Here is a 25,759-nt window from a genome sequence, read left to right as displayed (position 1 = left end):
TTTTTTCTGAATTTGGTTCCCTTTGCGTCACGATCATATTGTTAACAACATGCGCAACCTGCACCTAGAGCAGTGGTTCTCAGCCTTTTTCTTTGGTGGCCCATTTAACCTTTTCATGCTAGGGAAAAACGAAAAGTTCTTTCTATAAAAATAGACACGTTCACGTCACAATGGTATTTGTGAAAAAATTGCCACCCCGCAACAAAAATCAGCATTGTTAATACATGCATCGCAATTTTCATTACACAGTTGCAAGTAGTTCGCTGACGATACACCGCTTGGTCTGGTGAAACCTGATTGGATGTTCTTTTGAGCATAGAAAATTTTTTTCTATACTTCAGCATTGTTATCATTATGGTCCTCCGATAGTGTTGTCGGCCGTTGTTCGGTCGGATTACACGCTGACCACTATTTGGCTTTGTGGTTTTTAAATTTAGACACTCGACTTGGGATCTCGTGCGCTACATCTCCATCTCTTAAATTCTATTTTTATCGTCGTTTTAATTAAAGAATATACCACACAACCACGTAATCTACTCGTTATTGGTAGAGACTGTAAAGCGGAGAGTTGAAAGGAAGCCCGTCTCGGCATGAAGAGTCGTAAGGAAGTACCTAAGTAGCCTACCCCCACAGGTAGAAAGTATTCATCAATCAATCTCGTTAGCAGCTTTCGTAAATAACTAACGGACGGTCTCGTGTTGCACCACGGGCCACACATTCAAGGCGTATCACATTCGGGCAAAGTCGATTGATATTATATAATATAAGTTACAAAAAAATCGTTGGATGTGTCGCATAAACGTCGTAGGAGGTCAATCATAAAAATAAAATTATATATATTAATGTGTACATTGTAGTGAAATGGGTTAGAAGTAATATATGCTATATATATATGCACTGAATATTTTATTTCTCTGAATCTTCATTAGGTAAATATGTTGAATATCGACTGAAAATGCTTTGCAGTTTTGTTTAACAAAATTTCATTAAACTATAACAAAGCTCGCAACGCACGGGTGCTTTAACACTAAAATATCACTAGATCAATACATTATCGTCCAGTATTGACAACAAACTTAGTATGAATAGTTATGGTTGTTGAAACAAAAAGAATTACTTGATTTTGTATAATATCAGTAGCAGTCACTAACTACCACCTGACATATCCCGAGTAAAAAATACGAAATGATCGTAGGTCAAATTTCTGACTCCGCCAACAAGTCGATGTCGTATACGAGAATGCATCGGCCATTTCAACGTTATGGATCCAAAGACATGATATTAATTGAATTCATTGCGTTTGATAAAATATAAAAATATTTTAATCTACATCTTTATAAGCTAAATATATTACAAAGTTTTATTCAATATAAATACATATATATATATGCCTATATATATTGTTAAACTGTTGGAATTCACTACAATTGAATTGCATAAAGATGTTTATGTATATCGCGTATTCGAAACTAGGCTACTGCATTTCGACGAGTGAAGCTCATGAACTCAAGCCCATCCCCTTTTTGTTCGTCTTCTGTACTATCGTCGCTTGATTCCGATCCTTCACCGAATCTATCCTTTTCATTCAAGTTAATTTCGTCATGCTCTGGTGAGGGTGGTAGACGAAGTGTTGTTATGTTCGCTGAATCTCGCATTCCGACTACAATCACTTGTCCTCGGAGAGCTACTGTACAACACTGAAACTGAAAAGGAAATGACGGAAATTTATAGTATTGATTCAACAAAAAACACAGGGAACGAATTAAAATAATATGTGGATCTCCAGAAATCACAAGTACAAATCTTCCATGTGTCATGCCGTAACGGTTATACTCATCTGGCTGTATTTAGTGTGAAACGTTGGTGCAAACCCACGATTTCAAACATCTCAAATGTTTAGTAACATCCATCTTCATTACCTTAACATCTGGCTCAAATACCATCAATAACGATTCTTTTTCCAAATCCCAAACAGAAATTGAGTTTGCAAATAATATCGCTCGTTTTCCTCCAGATATAGCAAAGATAGTAGTTGATTGTGAGTCATCACTCTCTGAGGAAGTAACATCCAACCGAGGATAACCAGCGATACTTCGATGACTGTGTCTTCTGCAAATGAATATTCAAACACTAGGTAAAAGTTTTAATAGTAGGAATTACGACTACAATTGAAGTTAAATAAGATTATACTTGAACTAATCTTAAGTACTGACAAACGCGTTTTTCTTCCAAATTTTTACTAATTAGTCCCCCAGGTTATAAATATTGAATAATTTATTGTTAAATACCCCTACTTTATTTTCACTTCATTTCTCCATTTTTTTTAAATTCCTTCCTGTAATCTGTTGCTTACTTAGAGTCTTGTTCGAAGCGAAGATGTAAACAAATCGTATAAAAAAACATGTGAATAGCATACCTTAACGGGTCCCATATTTTGATAAAATTATCTTCCGTAACAAACACGATTCTTGATGCATCTCTTGTCATGGCCATCGAACAGACTTTTGGTTCATCCCGCCGCCTTCTTGATACGCATCCTTCCTTCAAATCCCACAATGTTATATAGCTTGAATGAGCCGCGTCGTCGTAGTTTAAACTCAACAAAAAACAACCATCCGGTGTAACGACAGACTTGGAACAAATACGGCGTTATAATTGGGACCAGTTTTATATCATATAAAGAAGAACAGTGCTAGCATACATTGTAATAAATAAAAACACGAAACATTTGCACTTTGAAAACCGTAACATATCTCACATCAAGCCTTATTACATGATGAAGTAATAATCTAGTATAAAGTGGTTTTCAGCTGATGCTCCGCGGCAGCCCTGGGTTTCGTCAGCGCAGCCCAGGGGTTTCGCGAGCTTACATTCAAATACAAGAGTCTATATTATTATATGTGTATTGTTCAAATATAATCAAGTACCTAGATTGTCCACTATATTTAAACTTGCTAAAATGTGAAGATCATTAGGTTTCCAGTATTAGTTTTTTTTATATATATTTATAGTTCATACAATTCAGACAATAAAAGACAATTAAACTATTTTATTGGGATCGCGTAACTCGAAAAAGGTTGAAAACCACTGGTCTAGTAAAACAAAAAGCAATAGCAAACACTTGCGAATAATTACTACAAATATCACATCGATAGCTGTAGCTACAGTATATGAAGACTCACTTTATGTAGTTGAAGAAGTGAATGTTTGTCCGTGAGTGTATGTCGATGTGTTTGAGTCTCCAAATCAAATACCGCTAGATGTCGTGAATAGTAAGAACATATAAGAGTTCTGTCATCCCCACTGACAATCATTTCAAAAATTGTTCGCTGTTTTTCTTCCTCACTGACTTTACATTTTTTCCATGTCGTCCGTTTTTTATTAGCTTGTTCTTCGATGTTCGCTTTTTCTGAAAACTAAAGAATCTCTCGGAATTGATAGATGAAAATTTCAAAAAAACTACACAAAATAACAAGGCTCAAAATTGATGATAAATCACTCCAGCTTCACCATTTTATTACCGTGTGTTTAACACCAAATTTTGCTTCAAAATCTAGGCCCAGACTTAAAACCCCATCGAGCATCGTAACTAAAAAATTTATTTGAGCAAAAAGCTTTTTGTCATACCTGCCCAATACGTCGACTTCGTTTTATTGGTCGCTTTTTCTTAGTTTTATCTTTCACTTCATAAGCTGGAAAGTTTGAATGAATTTGGTATAATATCTGAAACATATAAACCGTGCTGTAAATTTTCGGAGAATACTCGTTTATGAAATAGGATACGATTACAATGTTAATGCCAGCAATAATTCAGTAAGAGCTGTCTCAACTTGATGGCCAATGACATTGCAGACCAATATTGGGATTGAGGCCAGGTTTGTTATTTTTACACATGCTAGTTCTATACTGCGAACTAATTATTTAAATGAGGTCGGGTACTAGTTATATATATACACCCTTTTGTAAATTTTCTTGTAGTTTGGGAGCTTTCATTTCTCAACCAAAAGAATTTTTGGTGGATTGAATTTTGCCCGAGAAGATTTCCAGTAACATGACATATTGAATCGACCCAGTATATGTTGTTTTCCCGTTATTGGTTTGCTTTGATAGGCGAATTCCTAACATTGAATAAAAGGACAATTATCAAGCCAATATCTAATTGAGGTTATAAATTCAGTCGAATCACTTAGCATTTGTATATCTGAAATATAGTGAAGAATCTTCTTTGTTGGATACTCACATTTCCCGTGATAATACTCCAGACAACAAAACTGATTCTATCCATCGATGTTGCAATGAGTTTATCGTTATCGATCACGTGATAATGATCAGGAGGGCACATATTTATACGAACTGGATGCAACTTCCGCTCATATTTTCTCAGTAATAAGTTGTAAACGTAGATCGTTTCAAACACCTGGAAATCATAGGAAATGAAGAAGATAAATGAGGCTTTCTGCGTATAGTTCTGTTTGGATTCGTCTCGGATCATTGGGAAGACGCCAGAAACAAGCACCGCAAATCACGCTATAAAAATATACGCAGATTTGAACTATGTTGACACTCTGTGGCTACCTATTACTCGTCTTCTATCCAAACGAATGACCGTGATTAGCCAGTTTAGCAATATGTCTTGTCAACGTACTTCTTCGTCAAAAAATATAAAACCCTCCGTTTTATTGAAACATGCACTATGAAACGTTAATGCAATTCAACAATCGACCAATATTCGCAGTCAAAAGCTCTGAAATGCTTATTAGTACCAACAGTATAATATAACTTTTGGTAGAGGCGGCTGGCTTCAACCAGGACAAGGCTAACCAGCTGAACATATCGATGAAGAATATCTGGGCAAATCAAAGTGGCAATCTAGAATATTGCCAGAAAGGAAACAATGGAGGTGCGGCAATAAAAATGTCTAAAATGGATGTTTTTACTCTAAGTGGCGAATAAATAAATTGTCAGTGTCTATCAGCGTAATCATATACAACATTAATTAACAACGTCATACCTGTTGTGATCTTTCGTTGATTGTAACCATTCCTCGGTCTGATAATATGACCACAATAATATCTTTCACCACAACAACATCATTTTTGTCCAATAATCCTCTTTCTATAATGACAGCTTCGCCACGACATCGACTTCTGGCAACGTTCCAGATTGTAATAGGGCTACCACCAGTGCCCTGAGCCACCACATACTTCTCATGTTGAGGCATATTAAATACACGACCGATGCCATCAACTTTTTTCCTAACCTGGGAAATACGTGATTTGGTAAAATGACATACAACAATCGAAATTCAGAATATTGTTTTTTTGAATAAAATAGCGGCGAAAAGAGAACATATTTATCTAATTAAAATTATATTATATAATGTGATCAACAGTATTATTTATGAGTCTGTATAGTGTCGTGTCAGTAAAGTTTTCACCTCTAAGGGAATGTTCCCTAATCGTGTTATCTTGAACTAATTCAAGTCTCGCTTTAACCGATTTGTGACAGTAGATAGTTTATGTAATATATTGGTGCGGATCCCTATGATCTCTTGCAGCTTTAATTCTGTCCACTTGTGAGCGAATCCTTGTGACTATGCTTAGAGTCAATGCTGATAAAATATTTCTCTCAAAAGAGACAGCTTTTTGGTGCTGAGTTTTTAAGATGAAATGGAGGGGGCTAAAGTTCTGCTACCTGTGTTCTGCTGTGGTCATGCTTGCTTATTTCAGCTGCTAGATTATGAATCCGAATCACACTTTCTGTTTCGCTCGCAGTCATGCAGTATTGTAAGTCAGTGCAGGTTCCTAGAATATAACAATTGATATTTTGGATGCTGCACAGCGTGTGAGTTTGTCAATTAGGTGTATTTACAGAGGAGTAGAGAAGATGAGAATTTTTGATGAATTCGAAACAAGCAAAAAAAAGATAAAGTTTTTTTTTAAATTTTTTATGAATTCGAAAAGAGCAAAAAAAGGATAATTCCTTTTTTTTTTTAATTTTTGATGAATTCGGAATAAGGTCAAAAAAGGATAAATCAAAGTTTTAACAAACCTCCCAGATATCTTTCTCTACTTCGTACCATGTGTCTGTGTGCATCACCATTAGTACTCCATACGACTAGTTCTTCGGTGCCGTGTTGATTCATACACAACCCAATAAGATGTGAACCAAGTCGATTAACGAAAAAGTCGAATATCTGAATATTACAAACATTAAATTCAAATTGCGAAAAAACAGATAGGAAAAATGTTACAATTCAAACTGTACAAAATGGCTCGATTTTTTTTGAGTGTGTGATACAATGTGAAGATTGTCTGACATCTCTGCTAATTATCACTAAAATAAAATTCGAGAAATTGCTGACAAAATCTGGGTAATCTATTATTGTTTTCGTTACAAAATAATATCTTGCTCTTTCCATGTTATAAATGAACTTAGCTAACCAAAGCCAAATTTTATTTGTCGAGTCAAGTTTTATTTTCTCTGTTTTCACAAATGAAAAAAACGAGCTCATATAAGATGAATTGTTTTAAAAAGAATTTCCAGGCAGAATATTATCTGACATCGTTGAATTATATAATATATATTACCACGTCGTCAGCGCATGATCTCAGAACACTGATCAGACCGTAGTTAATGCTATCAAATAAGTAGAAATAACTAATTTCGTGAACTTCCATCCGACGTTGTCGACATCCAATGATGTAGTACTCTCGTGAAGTCTCAACTTGCGTTATTTTTCCTTTCTGTCGAAATAAATAAGTACCAATACATATCAAATTGGTGCAAAGCTATCATGAAAACGCGGAGATTTCATTCAAAATACTCTACTTGTGGCGTAATACAGTGATATTGCAAGTGGGACTTTATCCTCCGCAGTCAAATACAAAAAGTTTGTAGTTCCTGGAATCGAGCACGTCAGCACCGAACTTTTAGATCTCAATCCGGCGATAATAGTAGCAAAAAGCGAACGTATTATTCAATACCAAATACCATATGCCATCCAGCAAATAGTTAACTTACACAAATACATTTGTACAGAAGATTCTTTATCACGACTGCAAGGAGGCGCAAAGGGAACGTTTTAGATAGGATCGTATTACGACAGGGCCTCATATGACACTTCCAAATTCATGAATTTGTAATGGGCAATATGGACCAAATAAGCGTGATTATTTGTTGATATCTGGCATTTAATATCAAATATATTGAATTAAAACCATCCGTACCTCGCAAGTTAAAGTTCTAATTATTTTTCCTCGCTTTACGTTGACGACGACAGCTTCAGACTGTCCTTTGTATCCAATGAAAGCATTGTTTCCTCTACTATTCCTTGCTACTGATAGGTCTGGACATCTTCCTTTCTCCGGTAATATATTGATTTCTTTATAAAAATCCAACCTGGAAATGTACATACATGATCTATGTTATAAGATGCTTTGAATGATAAAATATAATTATTAGGGGAATAAAACTCAAACTACAATTTCACGTACTTTTAGAAAATAATTTTTTAGTCGTCTTGTGTAATTTAATCGTAAGACATCAGAGAAAATTCCGCGAGATAGTTCACGAAGCATTTATGATGGTCATAATATGTTTAGACTTCTCGCAATCTCATATTGGTTGCAATATTGAATTGCTAGATATAATAGTCAGACGACGGTTCTTCGCTATATGATTGACAGCCGTTCATTCAATAGGAGTTTATACTTATATCCCTTTCTAACAATAGTGTATAGAGAAAGGTATATAAAACTCCGAAATGCGTAGCTTACTTATCTAAATCCCATGCCCTAACATTTGTCAATGATTTCGATACAATTGCAAGCAGTTGGCCTTCTGACACTACAGTTAAAGAAATTTTCTCATCTTGAGCATTTTCTTTTACTGTGAGAACCTTTGAGCATTTCAACAGACTCCAAACGTTGACCTGTAAATGATAATATAGCTGAGGAAACACAAATTATGTGTTCTTAATTAAGCCGGTAAAATTCAGTAAACTCTGGTTCAAAATATTCGCTGTCAAAACCACGCATATAACGTTTGGTATGTTAAAAACTAATACTCGTCATCACGGGACATACCTCGTAAGAAGACAAAGTAAATTCAACTGTTTTACTTGCCTGATTTTGTTTATGAATCGTCGCAACATAGTAATTTCCCATACATACACACATGGAACTGATGTCTTTTCCTGCATTCTCAATCGTTCGTAATACACGACGTTCAATAACATCCCATATCTATGAGATATTTAATGAAAAAAATTATGCATGCCCTACAAATATACCTTCTTGACTGTGACTTTTATATATACAGGGAAAGTGTATACTGACTGAATATGATAATATACATGTAATGTTATTATTAACAATTGTCTACTTTAATTGTTGATCTATTTAGTACAGTGTTTATATTTTTTGGTTCCTTACATTTGAACCCACGTACATTTGAACCCACGACGATTGCACCGGCATACTATTGCACCTATGGAAATTTTTGTTGTTTTACGGATATTTGAACCCATACTAACCCTAACCCATGGGTTTAGCACCCGCATATAGATTGAACCCGCGAATATACACATGGGTTCAAACGTACGTGGGTTCAAATGTACGGTCACCATATCTTTTATGTTATCCACACCTAAACCTACAAAACTCAGCCTCGCCAGCTCGGAAGTCTATAAAAGTCAAAGAGATATTATCATTAATTAAACTGGCAACCAAGGTACACTCTGTATTTCAATACAATTGCAGTATTTTCATGCTGACTGAAAAACTTCAAATGAATATGAACTACAAGTCACAATTCACCACAGTATATGTGACTAACTTTAATGGTTGAATCTTTCGACGCGGTAACTACTCTCTGACCATCCGTACATGATGTAATTGCCGTAATAACATCATCATGTCCATAGAGAGCGTCATATATAATTTGTTTTCCTGAAGTTAAACAAGTCTTTGTTGGCATCAAGAAACCAAAGTGCCGACGACGAAATTGTGCAAGCAATATTCTATGGATAAAAAAGTAAGGAATTTGAAGGCCGATACGGTACAATTTCATACTTTTCGTGTATTTATTGTCGGATTTTGTTACTCCCGTAGTATGTGCACGAGGTTAAGATTAGGCCATGATTTTATTTCGATCTTCCCTATTTTAGTTGTATTACGAGTTCGGGGACTGTTTGTGTTAGTCAAGTGAATATCCCTCTGTTCATAGGTTTCAGTTCCTTTACACAACTTGATATAAAATAGGCGAACAAAATTAGTTACCTCCATATTGGTACACATACTTCTGGGGCGCCCGGATTTCTATCTACCTTGTATATGGATATCTTCTTGGATCTTCTGGTGCCGACGGAATGTCTTTTTCAATAACGTCATGCAAACGACCTAGAAGTTGAGATGGAAGTTGTTTTGGATCATGACTTAGAACATCATGTGAGAGAAATAAAGCTTCCGCCAGCAACCTAACATCGTTGTCTCTTGGAATCGCTTTGAGAACACGATACATCTCATCCATCAATGTCTGTAAAATATAATGTAGCCTGTTATATCGAGCAAAAAAAGTTGGAGGGCACAGTTCGAAACCAGGTCTCGTCACGAGTACAAATACATGGAGCGCATTTCGAAGAACCCACCTAAAAATACGTTTTCGTGTCCCTGTTTCTGCATGGGCAATCTTGAAGGAGGACACGATTAAATGGTTTCTGAGTCAGAACCTTTAAATCAAGTTTTACTCATGTACAAAAACTACCCATTCTCTGCTACGCACGTCTTTTAGTGCAATAAGTCTACGTTCTTAGTCATTACTTCATTCCTGTACAGTTAATGGCTATTATTATTTACCATTACATTACTATAAGTGTCACAGTATTTCAAACCTCTATTGATGTCGCGTCCAGTTTAGCTTGAAGCCAATCCATATCGAATAGCATTTCTTTCTTTATGACATCATAATTGCCACATGCAAGGGCGTGATGCATGGATTCGCTCGTGCGTCGCGCGTTCAAAGTTGTTCTGCATGCTGAAAATGTAACACGATTGCTAGTTAGTTATATTCAAGCCTTGTTTTATATCTATCTAACACAAATCTAGAACCTTGCAAATTGCAATGCCAACATAAAAAAAAATCCGCGACGGCTTCAAGATTTGTTATATTTCAGATCAGTCGGCAAAATGTGCCAGATATTTGTCCAAGTACAGTGATTTATACTCACATATTCTCCATTTTAATGGTTGACCACATTCATGTATCAGTCCGCACTGACAAGTGAAAGGTTTGTTGGAGAAATAGGACAACATGGTTTGATGATAATAGATTGATTCTTCTGTTGTTGCCATGAATCTTTAAGTAATATTGGCGAAAAAAGTTAAAATATTTTCATGTATTTCAATTTGTTTATGAATATTAATCAATAACAAGAAAATATTGGCACTTTCTATTCTTGAATTATATATATATGGACACTGACGTATCGAATCAAATTCATTTTTATACAACTATTTTCACGCCATTCACCCAGAATAAGACATGGCAATCTACAAGCATCCATTGGTATGTAACCAAGGATTCAAACCAGCAAGTCTCAATTTCCGAGAATAGTTTGATATAAATAGTGAAAAATAAATGAAGAAGTCTTTTACCGAAATTTAGAGGTGATTGATTACGACTGGTTATATATGAAATGCCCAAAATGCAAAATGACTCTGATAGTACATGTATCACAAAAATAAGAAAAAACACTTACACGTCTCTGACTTGCTTCTCAAAAACCTTGTGCCGCCATTTTATTGTGGATACGTTATCTGAGATTGTTTCAATGATAAACGGATAAAGGTCTTTAAATACTCTGTATAACATTGCGTTTAATGTAAAAACAGATTCACATCTGTTTTCTGTAGTCAAATTGAAATTCTCGGTTGCTGAAAGCAGTTTGGCGGTTTGATTTCTCGATGGCACAATCTCTGCCTTTTCAGATATTTCTAAATTCGCAAGAATTTCTTTAGATACTTTTCCATCTCTGGATATCAAATCTACAATTTCTTGGTGAGTCAAACCATTCCTCGAACAAGTTAAAAAACAAACCGCAGAACGAAAAAAACTTAAATTATGACGTCGAGATAGAAGAGAAAGGAACTTTTGACAGAAATCTCCGATATTACTTCCCCAACCTTTGATCGTTTCTGCACATATGTTATTCGTTGTGGTGGATCGCCACATCTTTGTCGCTTCCATAAGTAACTTCAGACTCAAGGGTGTCGGACAAATACATGCTGTACGCAAGATGAGAGAGATTTGCTTCCTAGTCAACGTCCTATGCTGTTGTTGCAAATACGCATTCATTACTGATACTGAGGTAGTTGGAGCGTCCAAGTCAATTGCTGCTAAAGTTGTTCGAAACGACAATTCAGAAACTGTTAAAGTCATTGCCTTCTTTTTGTACCTATTATTGTATGCTTTGAGCATGTTATTATCCTTTGCAGTAGTATTTTCTTCAGTCTGGCTTGAAGATTGGTTTGAATTAAAAGAAAGAATAATTTTCACATATTTTGGCAATGGTTTGGGAATCCACGACAAGGAAAACTTCTCTTTGTCTTCAAATACTGCATTCAAATTATCTATGAATATTACAACTATGAATCCTTCCTCAATTACTGATGCTAAGACGTGCTTGAAGATTTCTCCCATTTGTTGAACGCTACCGAGGACAAATTTCTCCGTGTTAGAGATATTGATGTGTTGTAACTGAAGACATATGTCATGCAATAAATGCTTCACGGACCGGGATTCCGAAGTAACTCCTACACTTCTGTAAATAGATGTTAACTTTGGGTCATGTGACATGTGTAGCTTACCACCAAGTTTAGTGTTTAGTCAGTGTATGGAATGCGCATGAGGCCGTTATTGGACACGTAGTGGACATAACGATCGTTTTAAAATTTTGTAGTTATTGTTATTATTATTTGTCTCCATCATTTTTTTAAAAAAAATCGCTTTTCTTTTTGACTACTGGACCAATTGCTTTGAAATTTTCAGTGAGTAAAGATTGATTTTTTTTGCCAGAAGGCTTTTACTTTTATTTATTTCTAAATTTCGCATGAAATCTGATATTTCGTACAAAATTTCGCTGTATTATTTTATCCATGGGAACACTGGCTGTCCGGTTTGATTCTGTAAATTATTTCTACGCGAAACTCGGAATTTTTTGTGGGTACCGGTGGCGTCAATAGTAAATACTGCTTCGCTCTGGTTAACGTGTCCATATATTTGAGCACAGCTCTCTTGTTAACAATTCAACTTCCAACTACTGATAATAATTGCCATTCTAATTTCATAGGTTTATTTAAGATGACGTTATAGTCTGAATACAAACCACTGGATATTCGTTTGTTCCAAATAGTTCCGACGTTGAGTTTTTACATACGTTGGCTTACCATAACATCCCGGTTTGACCGGGACAGTCCCGATTTGACAAGCTGTCCCGATCTGCCCGGTGGACTTAAATGTCCCGGTCATGCAGCATGAAAGTCATAAATATTTTGTATTTAACAACAATAATACCATACAGTCCATTTACCACTGATTTACAAATCACTTAAAATACTATATTGTTGTGTCATTATTATTACTATAAATGATTTCGACATCAATTTAACATCTAGTGTTAGATGTACTGCCGTTATTTATCAAAATGCCGAATCGAAAGTTCGCGTTTTTCAGTGATTCAAAGAGTACTAATATTCACATGAATTGAATAATACTAATCCTCGGAATTGTATTGTAAAACCATTTTTGCATTTTTGGGTCATACTTTTATGTAAACTGCCAACAAACCTAAATATAACAATGGTCTCTCTGTTGTGTCTTCTGTATCTAATATCAGGGACGAACGATCTCTGCTTTATCCATTTCTTTGTACCCGAAGCTGCCATACTCATTATTGAGGACAATCCGCATCCGCTTTCTCCACAAATTGCCAGTGGAACCCTAGATATGAATCATTGATTAATATAAGAGAGGAATGTTCAAGTTTATGAATACAAGGGTCAAACATCCACCTCAATGTCAGTGGAATTTCGGCCAAATGTGTAAAGAATTACACCCAATGTTTTATAAATGTATTTCCGTGAGGTATGAAAAATCTCAAAATTTTGGGGGTAAAATATCGGGCCTCGAAAAACTCAATGAAAAAATTAGGAACGATTGCTTTGTAAAGACTTTTTTATTTTAAGTGCTGAACATGTGAAATTGATTGGTGCATTAGTTGCTGAAGAATGCGATTTTCTGCAACAGACCCACTAACAACAACAACATTTTCGGAAACTGATCCACTTTGTCTTCAATAACAGAGCTTTTCTTACCTTTCATATTCTGAAATAACGTATTTTCTCATTTCTTGAAGAATTTTTTCTCTTCCAACAAAATGTTTGCAGTTTTCTTGCAAAAACTTCACATGCTCAATAGCAATGGCATTAGTATAACCATCATTGTCAATTTCGCTTTGCTGAAACAGATTATATTATGAACATTTTTGGATAATTTTGCGTATTATTTTGTATTCGCAGTGACTATATAGTAAAAGCAGAAACTTATAGCTCAAGTAACTTATAAGTCAAGTATATTGAAATCAGAGGCGAACTACAATATTTAGTGCACTAAGATAATCACAAAACGTCAGTTTGGGATTCCGACAAAACAAACAAAACAAAAACTTGCGCAACTCCGACATTTAAATTGATTCCAGACGAAAAAAAATTCATTCTACTTCCATCGTCATCATATACTCTTTCCCTGTCTTTACTTGAATTGCTAACCTATAGTCTTTTTTTGATAAAACGTTGAATTTTGATAATTGATTGAGCTAAAATTGATCCAGCAAACTTACCACGGAAGATGATTTTCCGTGAATCAGTTCAGTGTTCCTTTTCATTTGCAGATATATCGCGTTATAAAGATCAAACTCTAACTTTTCGAGATAAGTATTGTTTCCATCAATAAGCTTCGTTGGTCTGCCTTGATGAAATTTCTTCATTTCTGTGCTGGATATTTTATATTGTCGAACGTTGGTATACCCCAGCTGATTTACGACAAAACAATTATTTTAGTCCGTACTACAATAAATAATAAAACTAGATAGTGATCAAAAACTGAAGATTTCTACTCCAATTTCGTCCTTGGAAGATTAGGAATCTATCGGTATACTCACACATTAGTTTATTTGAATTTTTTAATTTATATTATGTATTTTCTATTTGATCATTTTGTATTGTACTGTTATTTCTTATTAGTGTTTTATTCAAAAAATATTTTTCTTGCATCTCATCCTATGAAATGCCAGCATCTGGTGAATTTCATTCAGAATAAAATAAATAAAAGCTGGGAATAGGTTCATTTATAGTTTCGAACCTTTACCATACAGTAATAAATAACCTTTCTAAAGACTATTTTCAGCTATTCTTAAAAGTTGTTAAATATTGATGTTTTCAGCGATTTTGCCACCTGAAACTTTTGGATTTGCTGAATAAGATTGGAAGAGAGAGCTAATATAATATATATACTTATATATATTGACTTCGAACCTTAGCTCTAAGTTCGGTCTTCAAGTTGTTGATAGTTTTAGACGCCTTTGAGATTCCAAAATCGTTTATCTCGTTACGCAAGAAACACAAACAATTCGAGCTTGGATTCTTAGATGATTTCAATGCTGCAGTAATCTCACTCAACAGTTCTGCAGTGATAAAAATTAGTTTACAATTATCGCTAATACAGGGTTAGACAAAATCATCGATAGCCCAACACAAGCTAACTAAAAAGCTTGATATAATACGGAATAAATTTTAGTCAAGTCTGCAAATAGTCGATAACCCAAAATCAAACTTAGAATTTCGTACCAATATAAATTAATATTAATTAAGACGAGCTATACAAAATCTAAGCCGTTCAGGACGCCTTCCTAGTTTTGGCCTAAGTCGATTTATTTCACCCTATATGTTGATTATTTGAAAACATCACGCAAGAATAGCCGTCATTCATTGGAAATTTGCTATTCACGAAAAACAAAATAACAAGTGTTTCAATTCCATGGAAAAATATTCACAGAATCAATTCAATCATCCTATACTCAGTCGCTCGAAAATTGCTTCTTAACATGTTTATTCGAACTGAGATGAAAACATTTTTTTTTTATTGGTTTGGAGGAAATTTTCCAATGATCACCTACCGATTTTAAAGGCTTGCTTTATCCATGAGCCTATATCAGGATCGTGTTGCAGTCGACGAAAATACTTCAGCAGATATTCGGTGAAATACGAATTTGTTTCGACGGAATTTCTTGAACTAAATTTTTTTAAATATTCTGTTAAGTTTTACTAATTATTACATTTTGGTACAAATATACCACTGCTATATATAGATATTACTGCTATACCTGTGTTGTGTCAAGACATAAGTAGGTGGCACGGAATTCATATCTAACTCATAATGGTGATTGATCATCCGACGGAATTTATGGCATTTTTGGATCCTTTTTTGCAATGATTTGATTAGATTTTTCTTTGGCGATAAAGTCGTAATCTCGTCATCTGCAACAAAATGTTCAATTGGCTACATATGCTTATATAGTCTTTTATATGGGCAAGCACGCAGTTAGGTTTATATCAAAGTTTAAATTAACATATGATACATACCAACAAAGCGTACTTTCTTTGGCGTTTCATTTTCAGTTACACTTTCATCATCATTAGTTATTTCCTCAGGATCACCATCTTCGGCCGTTGAAATATGAATTGCTGCTTCGCAAGCAAGAATTTCAAGTCGAATTAGTCCAAACAATTTTCTCATTACGTCTTGTGGAATCTCAACAGGAGGTTTGAGGCTTTCATTCAAATCGCTGGAAAGAAATATCTAAGAAAACAGGATGTAATTGAATAAAACGTTGAATTCACTTGGTTTCAAATAGCTTGCTAAATGAATTGGTCTTACTATGAACGCCGTGCCAGCGCTGGCAATGTGTGCATCTTCAATGTGATAACTACGAAGCTTTTTGCCAGCAACTGTACGCACTCTCTTCGATTCCTCGCATAAATCAACTATCTCAAAAGTAAAACCATTGCCTCGAACATTGTTAGAAAAGCGAGAAAAGATTTTTGTGAGAAGTACTTGCCGTTCCGTTTTTGTACTTTCGTCAGCTAATACGTAAATTTTCACCTGTAAATATGAAAACGTTAAGATATTCTGATTTTTTAGGAGAAAATATTCAGTGCAATAAGTTTGTAAGTAATATCAAAATTCTTGTTTGTGGTTGAATAATATTCTGTTCATTTATATTTTTTATCAAAAAAGGATGCGAAAGTTGGTTCAGTTAGTAACTTTTTGTCTTATCTCACTTAGTCTTATCTCACTAAGAGGATTAAAATCAGAAAACTTTACCGTATATGGCGCTAAGACAGATGGACGTTTCGCAAGCCCTTGGCATTATAAAAATTATGTCTGCACTCAAGATTGTTTTGCGAATTGGGGTTTACGAATTAGTTCACTTGTTCATAGCCATAGTTTCCATTCAAAATATTCCAGTACCTAGCCATTTTTATACCTATTGCAGCTTTTCGTGACCAATTTTTGATTACTGCTACTAAATTGTAACTTCCCGAAAGACAAAATGACCATTGCAATATTGGATTTATACCTCAATATTGGCAACACAATAAAACTGACAAATAGCTCGCAAAACCATGGAACGGGCTAATGTTTAAAATCTGTCCAAGCGGCTGCTAAAGTTTCAATTGTTACGTCACTGTAGGCATCTTGTTAATTATTAAATGATCGGGAAAACACCCATTATCTGTCTTCCAGCAAGGAAGTCGATGCTCCTGAAAACTTCCACTGTAATCAACTTATAATGCGGATAACGAACCTTTCCTTTGGGCGAAAACGGTTTAGAGTTGACGTCTCCACCACACACTGTTTTTGTTATATCGTCCCCATGACTTCCAAAATGTTCGTCATTCTTATCAGAAACCTGTAGTTCATCGATATCATCTTGAAATATGTCGTATCCATTTTCAGAAGTTTCGTTGTCACTTTTCCAGTCAGTAAAAATTCCTAAAACATATAACATTATTATAGACCCGAGGCGGAGGAATCACGCTATGTAGCCTACTTGCAAACCTGGTGTTGATTTTCGTCTACTGTCAACTGATCGTTGATCACTTTCGGTAAAAACTGAGGCATCATGATCATCGACAACTATGCTCGGGAGAGTAACTTCGCTGCAACATAAGCAGGGAATTTCAGTATTATCACAAAGCACAACTGTATACCTATCTCAATCAGTATACCTACCTATTGAATACATATTCTGTGTATGGAGATTTCACATGGAATCCATTCTTACGTATAAGACCGTTGATTCTTCCAGCAGAACCCAACGTTGTCATCGTCTGTAAAGTTACATCAATCAGTTAACATGATGTGAATTTTAAAACGCACGCTTATGCAAATTGATAAGAAATCAGGTCTAGTTGATAGATAGCAGGTTGGCCAACACGTCGATCGTGATCGACCGGTCGAACGCCACGTCTCGAGTAGTCGACGGTGTCTGATGTTGATTGAATTTAATAACATACCTCAAAAGTTACTTTAAACAGTTTCATGCAGCGCGTGTTGCGTGTCTCATAACAGAGAGAACACAGTACTATACATGCGCAAAATGGTTCCATTACATTTGAACCCACGTACATTTGAACCCATGACAATTGCACCTGTATGCTATTGCACTTATGGAATTTTTTTTGTGTCACGGATAGTTAAACCCATACTAACCCTAACCCATGGGTTTTAGCACCCGCATATAGATTGAACCCGTGGATATACGCATGGGTTCAAATGTACATGGGTTCACATGTACGGTCACCGCGCAAAATACATCATACACACACGCTATTTGAGTCTGGGCAAGCCTGATAGAGCATATCATTACATAACAAATGCCGTTGCCGCTGCCAAGGTTCAGAAATGAACGTATATCGTTTGCCTAGACGAATATCGTTTGCCTAGACTGGCCAACGACCCTAAAATAATTTCTACGGTAAGCGAAAGTCACTCCAAGAATAGAGTGATAAATTTTATTCGCTACGGAAATTCGGGGTTATCTTCATGATCAGTACTCATTCGTTCTTGTGTATGACCTTATTATCGATCAGTCGATCTCGAGCTATGTTGAAGATTTTAGTTGGCCACCCCTGATATACAGTAATGAATAATTTTGATTATTTTCTCGGTTCTCTGAGTTGTAGAGAGGATACTGGAAAAAAGACAAATACCAATGCTGTCACATAAAGCTGAATGCATTACGTATACTGTACTCCACTTTATATCGTGACGTGCGCTCAACCCCCAATGACAGTAGAGCCGATTTCGATTTAGACGGCCTTAATATTTTTCATTTCAAATATCATTTGATGTTTTCAATTTGAAAGTATATTTTACTGTGTATAAATGCACAAACATGGTAAAAATTGAAGCGATATTTTGTCCCCAACAAAATACCTATTTGATGTTGCACAACATTTCCGCCAGAAAATAGTCAGTACTCGTCACCCGTAGAAATACCACGTTGGCAAATATTATTTCCAAAAGATGGTAAACTGTCCTTTCGCATAACAAATGTTGCGAAACATCATTCCATTACGGTATCAAAATGGTCACAAAACATATTTTTTAACGTACGATCGATCGTCATGGCTTTCAATATAGTTGATTCAATATGTACAGAAGTCCGTCAACAATTGGGTGGCGATGACGGACTTCAAATGGGAAACGTGTCACGTGGCGGTGCTTTCGCACTTTGTAACAACAACGTTTAAAAGGCCAAGAATACTTTTGCACATTCATCGCCCAGATAATAAATATACAGTTTGTCGAAAATGTCAACAGCATTGTTCTTCCAACTTTCGAGCGTTCATTTATAAACTCCTGCTTGCTATTCAGTTACAAAGATCGGAAAATATTACGTGAACCTTGTCCGACCATGAATAAGATAACCAATGTTCGCCTTTTCCCAGTTTGCTTATTTCCATTCTAACGCAGAGCCGATTTCAAAATGATCAATAGCCGGTTACCAATCGTGGTAGTTGAAAATTGAGGCAGTTACCTCATTAGACAAGAGATCAATGCTCAAATATATGGACACGAAGGCAAAAACGAAGCAGTACGGGCATGCAATCCGTCACAGTAGACTACGGGTACCGCATTTTTAACGACTTCGCCTAACCCAAAGATCGCGAACACGGAACTGCCAGACATTGCGCGATTTTTAATTTCGATGACGTCATGATACACAAAATACGAATACCATGAGCCCTCAGAAATGTTTGAAATAAATAAAAGTAATAGTTTTCTATCGAAAAATACAATATTCAACCACTGAAAATTTCAAAGCAATTGGTCCAGCAGTAATTAATGAGAAAATGAAGGTAACAACAACAACATATTAACAAAACGATCCATATATATGTACACTTCGTGACCAAAAATCATAACACTAGACGCTGTGTGGTTAATGAAAGTCATGACGCAGAAAGTTGTTTACAATAAACTTTTATTTGCCTAACAAGCCGAAGAACTGTAAATCAATCATGAAGTAAATTTGCCGGAAATCTCTATTAGTCGTTTTAACAAATATCTTCTTATATGCGCCTGCTTTGTTTGAATTTACGTTCGATCAGCGCAATACTTCCGAAGTGAGAAGTGCACAAATGTTTTACGTGACAGTAATAAGAAGATTCTTACCGTGATATCAATTGAGTTCGTAAGAGATAAATCTTTTTTCTTCGTGTGATCGCACTCTTTCCCGTGCAACTTACTTTCATTTCTTGCAACTGCTTTCTCAATTTCTGTATGTTCGTGCAATAAATAAAATGAATACTCTTAAAAAAAACCTACTCGCTACAATGCACTAGCGTCGGGACAAAGTTGGAGAACAGGCAAAAATATTCATTTGGCGCAAATTGCTATGCGTGCCCTGTTCTGATTCAGGACAATGATTAGGATCCGATGCTATTGTATTTATACGCTTTAAAAAAAATATTTTGATAAATTCACATAAATCATATTTTTCAAATAGTTTAGCGTCGGCTTCGATATATATATTTCCTTTTTTAGGTCTTAAACATGATATCTGTTTAGTTTATTTTTTGACAAATCCTAAGCCCATTACTAAACCACTTTCGCAATTTTCACCAAACCACCACGCCCTCAAAAACCCTTATATTACATCAGTGTACTCATTGAAAAATACTTGAGAATGAATTCGACATAAATTGTCATTGAAGTGGTCGTACGCAAAATATGTCGAATTCAAGTTCTGAAAATCTATTTAATCAGATCATACCGTGCCTAACTATAACTGGGCATCCTACTTGTCAAAATCGGTAGTTGAGTAACTTTGTAAATTTTGTAAACTTTGTAAATTTGTTTTATATAAAACCCTGTTTGATAGAAATTTAGAAAAATACAATCAAAAGTCCAGTTTGGTTAACTGGAATTTCGAGTGAGGTATTTATCTGGAAAAGCGTCCTGTTGCCCTATCATAAATAATTTTATTATTTAAAATACCAAACTTAAATAACATGTAAAGCAGGAGAAAGTAAATCTTTAACAAATTGATTAAAGATATTGTATTAAAATATGATGATAGAAGGTGCGTATACCTTTAACATAATATGACTACTAAATCCAGGGTTAAACATGGGTATTGTTCCCAAAAATGTAGAAACATTTGTATTTACCCATAAGAAATCATCATCTTTTATCGCCGCCTATTCAACAAAACAAATAGGCACAGGAATGAACAAAAGAAGTCGCGAGTGACATCTCAAGACAGATTCAGAAAAAACAAACAGTGTATGATATGACTTCGTTATGAGTACAATATAATGGTACGTGTGAACAAAATATTTCAAAACTTATTCCTTAGGGATTGAGATATGGACATTTTTGTTACACAAGATTGATGATAGGAAAGTATAGATAATTCTATTGGAATCCAGAATTTTCTTTTCTGGCTACATTCACTATAACGGTGGCCTTGGTATGATTCAGATTGAGTTTTATGTTATCATATTCATACTTACACACTGCTTATTTATACACAAACGAATATGAACGTGGTATGACGAACGCATCATCGTTGGATCATTGACAGCTGCGCTTTATTTCCGAGTAATAGCTGTTATACCACCTAATTTCCTTACATATGGTTTCAAAATTTCACGACATTTTCACGATTTGGGCAAGTGTGTACGAATGGGTTATTTCGTCTCTCTATTCTGGGTGATTTAGTAAAGTCGGCCCTATAAATTAGGCCATTTATTTCATACCTCTCTTAACTTGGGGTTTGTAGATAGAGATTTTAGTGTTTTACTCCATGATAATAAAAATTTATGTCCGTTGAAATTATCTTAGGCGGCTTGACTTTTGAGTATTGGCAACGATTATAAAATTTGCCACACCGTATGAGAAGTATCCATTTGTTAAGAATATTGCTCAAAAAACGCGGCCGTCTTTCTACGCTATATCTATCGTGACACATATGTTTTGGTTTTTGTTAAAAATTGTAAATTCTAATCAGAAATGGGTAACTTATGTAGAATCAATTAATTAATTTATTATTAATTTATTTTTAACATTATTGAATCGGTGCTACGGATATAGGCCTACGGCCAAGTCACTTTTTAAACAATCCCTAAAAATTGTCAGTAAGTCATGTACTCCACGTAAGAGATCTTTCAAAATGATACGATTGTCACATAATATCGATTTCTGAGTACATTGAAGTGTGTTTAAAGGGGATTTACGTGATATACTCTATCTTAAAATATACTTTCGTATATGTCAATTGCTTCTTAATATTCACAAAACCAATAACATACCACAAGCTTACAAATAACAATGTCTCATGTTCATTTTAGAGTAAGAAAAATTGCAACGCCTGTCATTTATTACGCTAAAAACTTTTCGTGTAAAATGAAACACATACAACTAATTACTGTTTATTATTTTATGTTTATTTCTTTGAGTTAGGGCGGATTTCACAACGGCGTCCACCACGACAATAATGTTAGATAAAATAGATTATCTCCACGCCCAGCTACAACGACATAAACGCCAAAATAATTTGATATCTTAATTAGTGTTTTATTGCGCTAGTATACCTGCGTAGTATTTCATTTTCCAAACTCAAGAAGCCGTATCATTCTCTTATTTACATAATTGGGCTCGGTTATTATTATCGCTTCCAAAACTTATAAATCTGTATAACATTGTTTGTCTTATGCTATTCTTGATATTCAGTCATTATCGTTATTTGAGTAGAAGCTGTGTGCGACAAGAGTCGCATCAATGTAAAAATATGAATTATGATTATGCAATCAGGAATTATGGTTAGGGATTGTCAAATTTTTGTGAGTTGTAAATAGTATTATAAAAAGAACATGGCTTATAATAACACTATGTAAATTCTAAATGATATAAAATGTCTAGATAGTGCGAGCCTGAATAATAAGAGAAAAATTTTAGTGATGAATACTTAAATTTACCGGATCAATTCAACCCATACTAAATTTGTTATTCAAATTTCAATTTTCGAATCAAATTTAATTTGTTTGGAATTTTCATTTTGTAATCCACTGTGCAAATACTCAATCGTTTAAATCCCATCACAAACGTATTAGAGCTATAATTTTCTTTATATAAGTAGAAATCTTAGATGAATCGTGCCGACATCGGCGAGATTAAAGCGGTACCGAAACGGGATGCCAAATTAGTACATACCGTTATAAAATGGGCAACATACCGTCAATTTTCTTCAAAGCAGTAATCCTTGCCTCCCTAACGATTCCAAGTTTTCTTCGTAAGTGCCTGACGACCCTTCGCTTGTTTTTCGAATTTAGTTTGCGGTTCTGAATAACAGAACGACTGATTTAAAATTTGCTGTACAAAGCATAGCGAGTCAAAATACAACACAAATAAAGAAGTACACAACAAAAAGGGCGATTATCATCACACAAAATAAACAAAGGTCTTTGGGGATCCCAACGAACAATCCATATTTGCGTCACATCGGGAAGATCAGCCCTCATAGATACAAAAAGCCGGATTCTGATCATAAAAATAACTATATATATAAATTATTTGGCAAAAGATTCATAGAAGAAACAAGCCAATCACAATCCAGTAATTTTCGGCACGGCAAGGTAGCCAGATTCCGTCAATTGGGCCCGATTGCAAATTGCAAGCAAACATGAATTCTCATAAAACATACGAGGTTATCAATCCTCTAAAACAAACCACAATAACGTAGTGTACCTCCGCTTTTAGGCTTAATTTAATTCAATAAATTCAAATGATTCAAATAAACATATTTTCGGAGTCGGGTTAGTAATTCATGAGTTTGAGCCCCACAACTCTTCAATACCGTACATGTATTCAATGTTTCGTGAATACCGGTATGTAGAAAAACATATCAAACAAAAATGCAGTGTATCAGTATTCTTCATTTGAAAATTTACTTAGTCAACTTTAGAGAAATTCAATTGTTTGATATCAATTTGGGTAACATTTTTATATATAAGTGCCTGCGTGTATATTTCGGAATTTGAAATCAAATGTAGTGTGATATTTTTCTAGCCTTCGACAAACCTTCAGATAACATAAGATAACAAATTCCGTTAATATGAGACAATGAACTAATACCTTTGATGTCCATGCTGTTACTGTATTTCTCTTTAAAGTCGGGCTGTCTTCAAGGAACAAATCGTTTGAAATTCCCACTTCATTTTGATGCTTTCTATAGTAACCTGGCAATTGTTTCATTGAATGTTGATTGCGTTGCTCATTTTTAATTTCCATGGAGAATAATACAAGTTTCTTTGATTTGCACAAACAATATCTTCTCAACACAAGCTATTTGATTATGTATTGACTGATTGCATGAATTAAATGTATGAATATCTGAATGAAGTATATTATTACTGATATTAAGAGATTATTAAGGGGGAAAGACGAAAATACTTTGCAGTGGGCGAAGAGCGAAGAACACCTTCGCCACCGAGTCCATGATTACTCGATCCCGACGGGGATAAGTATATATGTGAGTGTGGGTTTCTGAACACCTCGCAATACAGGATGGTACAGGATAATTCTGAAAACCATTCTGAACATTACCAGCATCATGTTTTTCCTAACTAATTAGCATTACAAATTAAAATTTGATCATGCGCTCAGATACATCTTAATCACGTTCGTGAACATTGACCCGTTTTCGTAATTTTGTTTTTTGGCAGATTTCACTTTCCAAAGTTTCTATACAAATTATAGCGCATAACTGAAATAAATCTAATAGGCTAAAATTAGCTATCAGAAATTTGTTATGGCTTCTTGAATATTTTGAAATAAAAAATTGGCTTTGGAGCGGGAAGATAATTTCCACACGCTATTCCTCGAAAAAACTCTCAAAGTATTGGAAGAATTTCCCAATTAGCGAAGGTCTCACGAACATCGCTTACAATACAATTTTGCGATCCTCATCCTAGTATGGACTTAAATTGCGAAAAAACTCATGTTCAATGTGATCAGCTAACCTATTTTTTAAAACGTCAGATATTTCTATCCATATACTATAAAACTCTATTTCACATAAATTCCTGTTATCCACCATATATATGGCATTTTTCTTCATAACTCAAACGCACTCGACTTCGTATAATTGCTATATATAGATATATATATTGGCCCGATCATATCATTTTAACAAACAACCAAGTGACCGCCTTGGACAAATTTGTGTCCACTATAATACCCTCAATTTTTCAAATTGTCCGCTAGTTACACAGCCTGTTCTCGCGCCGTGAGTAAATAAGAATTTATTGCTTCACATGAGGGCATGTCTAGCTAGGGAGACTTATGTAATTCCAGATCTTTACGGCCGATTAAATTTGTCATCGCGCAACTTTGAGTTGTGAAAAAAAAAATTAATACCAACGTCAACAATTAATTGATCAAAATCGACTTTATATAATGACTTAAGGATAAAAGAGAGCAAGGCCCATTTACATAGAGCCCCGAAAACAAGAATTTAACGAAACAGTCCACAAGTACACTTCATATCCTTAAAACTCGCTTTGTTTCTGGTGGTTTGATCTTATATCTCGAAAGCGTGGCCACATGTGCATGTGTATTGCCACTTGCCAGCGATTAAATATAAAAAAGTATGTAAGGAAAAAATTATTGCAAAATAAACGGAACATTGACCCGTGTATTTCTTATGGTGCGAAAGTGCGGATCACGTAGGCATACTACTGTAATGGGAAGTTTGGTAAAGGTAGGGTGCGACAACGAATTTAAACAAACAAAAGTCAGAGTGAGCGGTGAGTGGGGTTAGGCGGTTGAGTTTTTATAATCAAACATTCGATGGCAAATTATCCGTTACCTCTCTAAATACTAGACACACTTTAATTATTGTTGATTAAACTAGTTCACATTTTTTGTAACGACCTTACACTTTGTTCTATCGATTTGATTTCCGATCTTTGTGGGTACCATTGAAACACATAAAATTTTTACAGTTTACATGTAATAACTTATTTTCTTAAATTAAAAAATTTGGGAACTCTACGGAAAAGTCCATTCTTCCGTTTTCCATTGATTGGCACTGGAACAATATTTGAATGCTTCTGATGATTTTTCGTAA

General features: G+C 35.0%; 1 protein-coding gene across 1 annotated transcript; it reads right to left on the bottom strand.

Moving 5' to 3' along the window:
• Positions 1-761: 761 nt before the first annotated feature.
• LOC120345690 (uncharacterized) lies at positions 762-24,003 on the bottom strand. Its single transcript, XM_078115728.1, has 32 exons — positions 23,764-24,003; positions 22,865-22,970; positions 19,801-19,904; positions 17,353-17,450; positions 17,179-17,279; positions 16,925-17,112; positions 15,994-16,218; positions 15,699-15,915; positions 15,440-15,593; positions 15,233-15,348; positions 14,592-14,740; positions 13,898-14,089; positions 13,374-13,516; positions 12,847-12,999; positions 10,760-11,821; positions 10,229-10,356; positions 9,893-10,035; positions 9,329-9,537; positions 8,839-9,022; positions 8,127-8,246; positions 7,779-7,933; positions 7,230-7,401; positions 6,591-6,746; positions 6,052-6,196; positions 5,695-5,804; positions 5,012-5,260; positions 4,241-4,417; positions 3,628-3,723; positions 3,183-3,416; positions 2,417-2,631; positions 1,920-2,109; positions 762-1,703 (listed from the first exon to the last, which is right to left on the bottom strand). The coding sequence occupies exons 1-32, from the start codon at positions 23,917-23,919 to the stop codon at positions 1,470-1,472; spliced, it is 6,081 nt and encodes a 2,026-aa protein (XP_077971854.1). The 5' UTR covers positions 23,920-24,003; the 3' UTR covers positions 762-1,469.
• Positions 24,004-25,759: the final 1,756 nt, after the last annotated feature.

Source organism: Styela clava, chromosome 8, assembly GCF_964204865.1.
Source record: "Styela clava chromosome 8, kaStyClav1.hap1.2, whole genome shotgun sequence".
Taxonomy (NCBI): domain Eukaryota; kingdom Metazoa; phylum Chordata; class Ascidiacea; order Stolidobranchia; family Styelidae; genus Styela; species Styela clava.
Note: the sequence above shows the minus strand (reverse complement) of the source record. Positions and strands in the feature narration are given on the sequence as shown.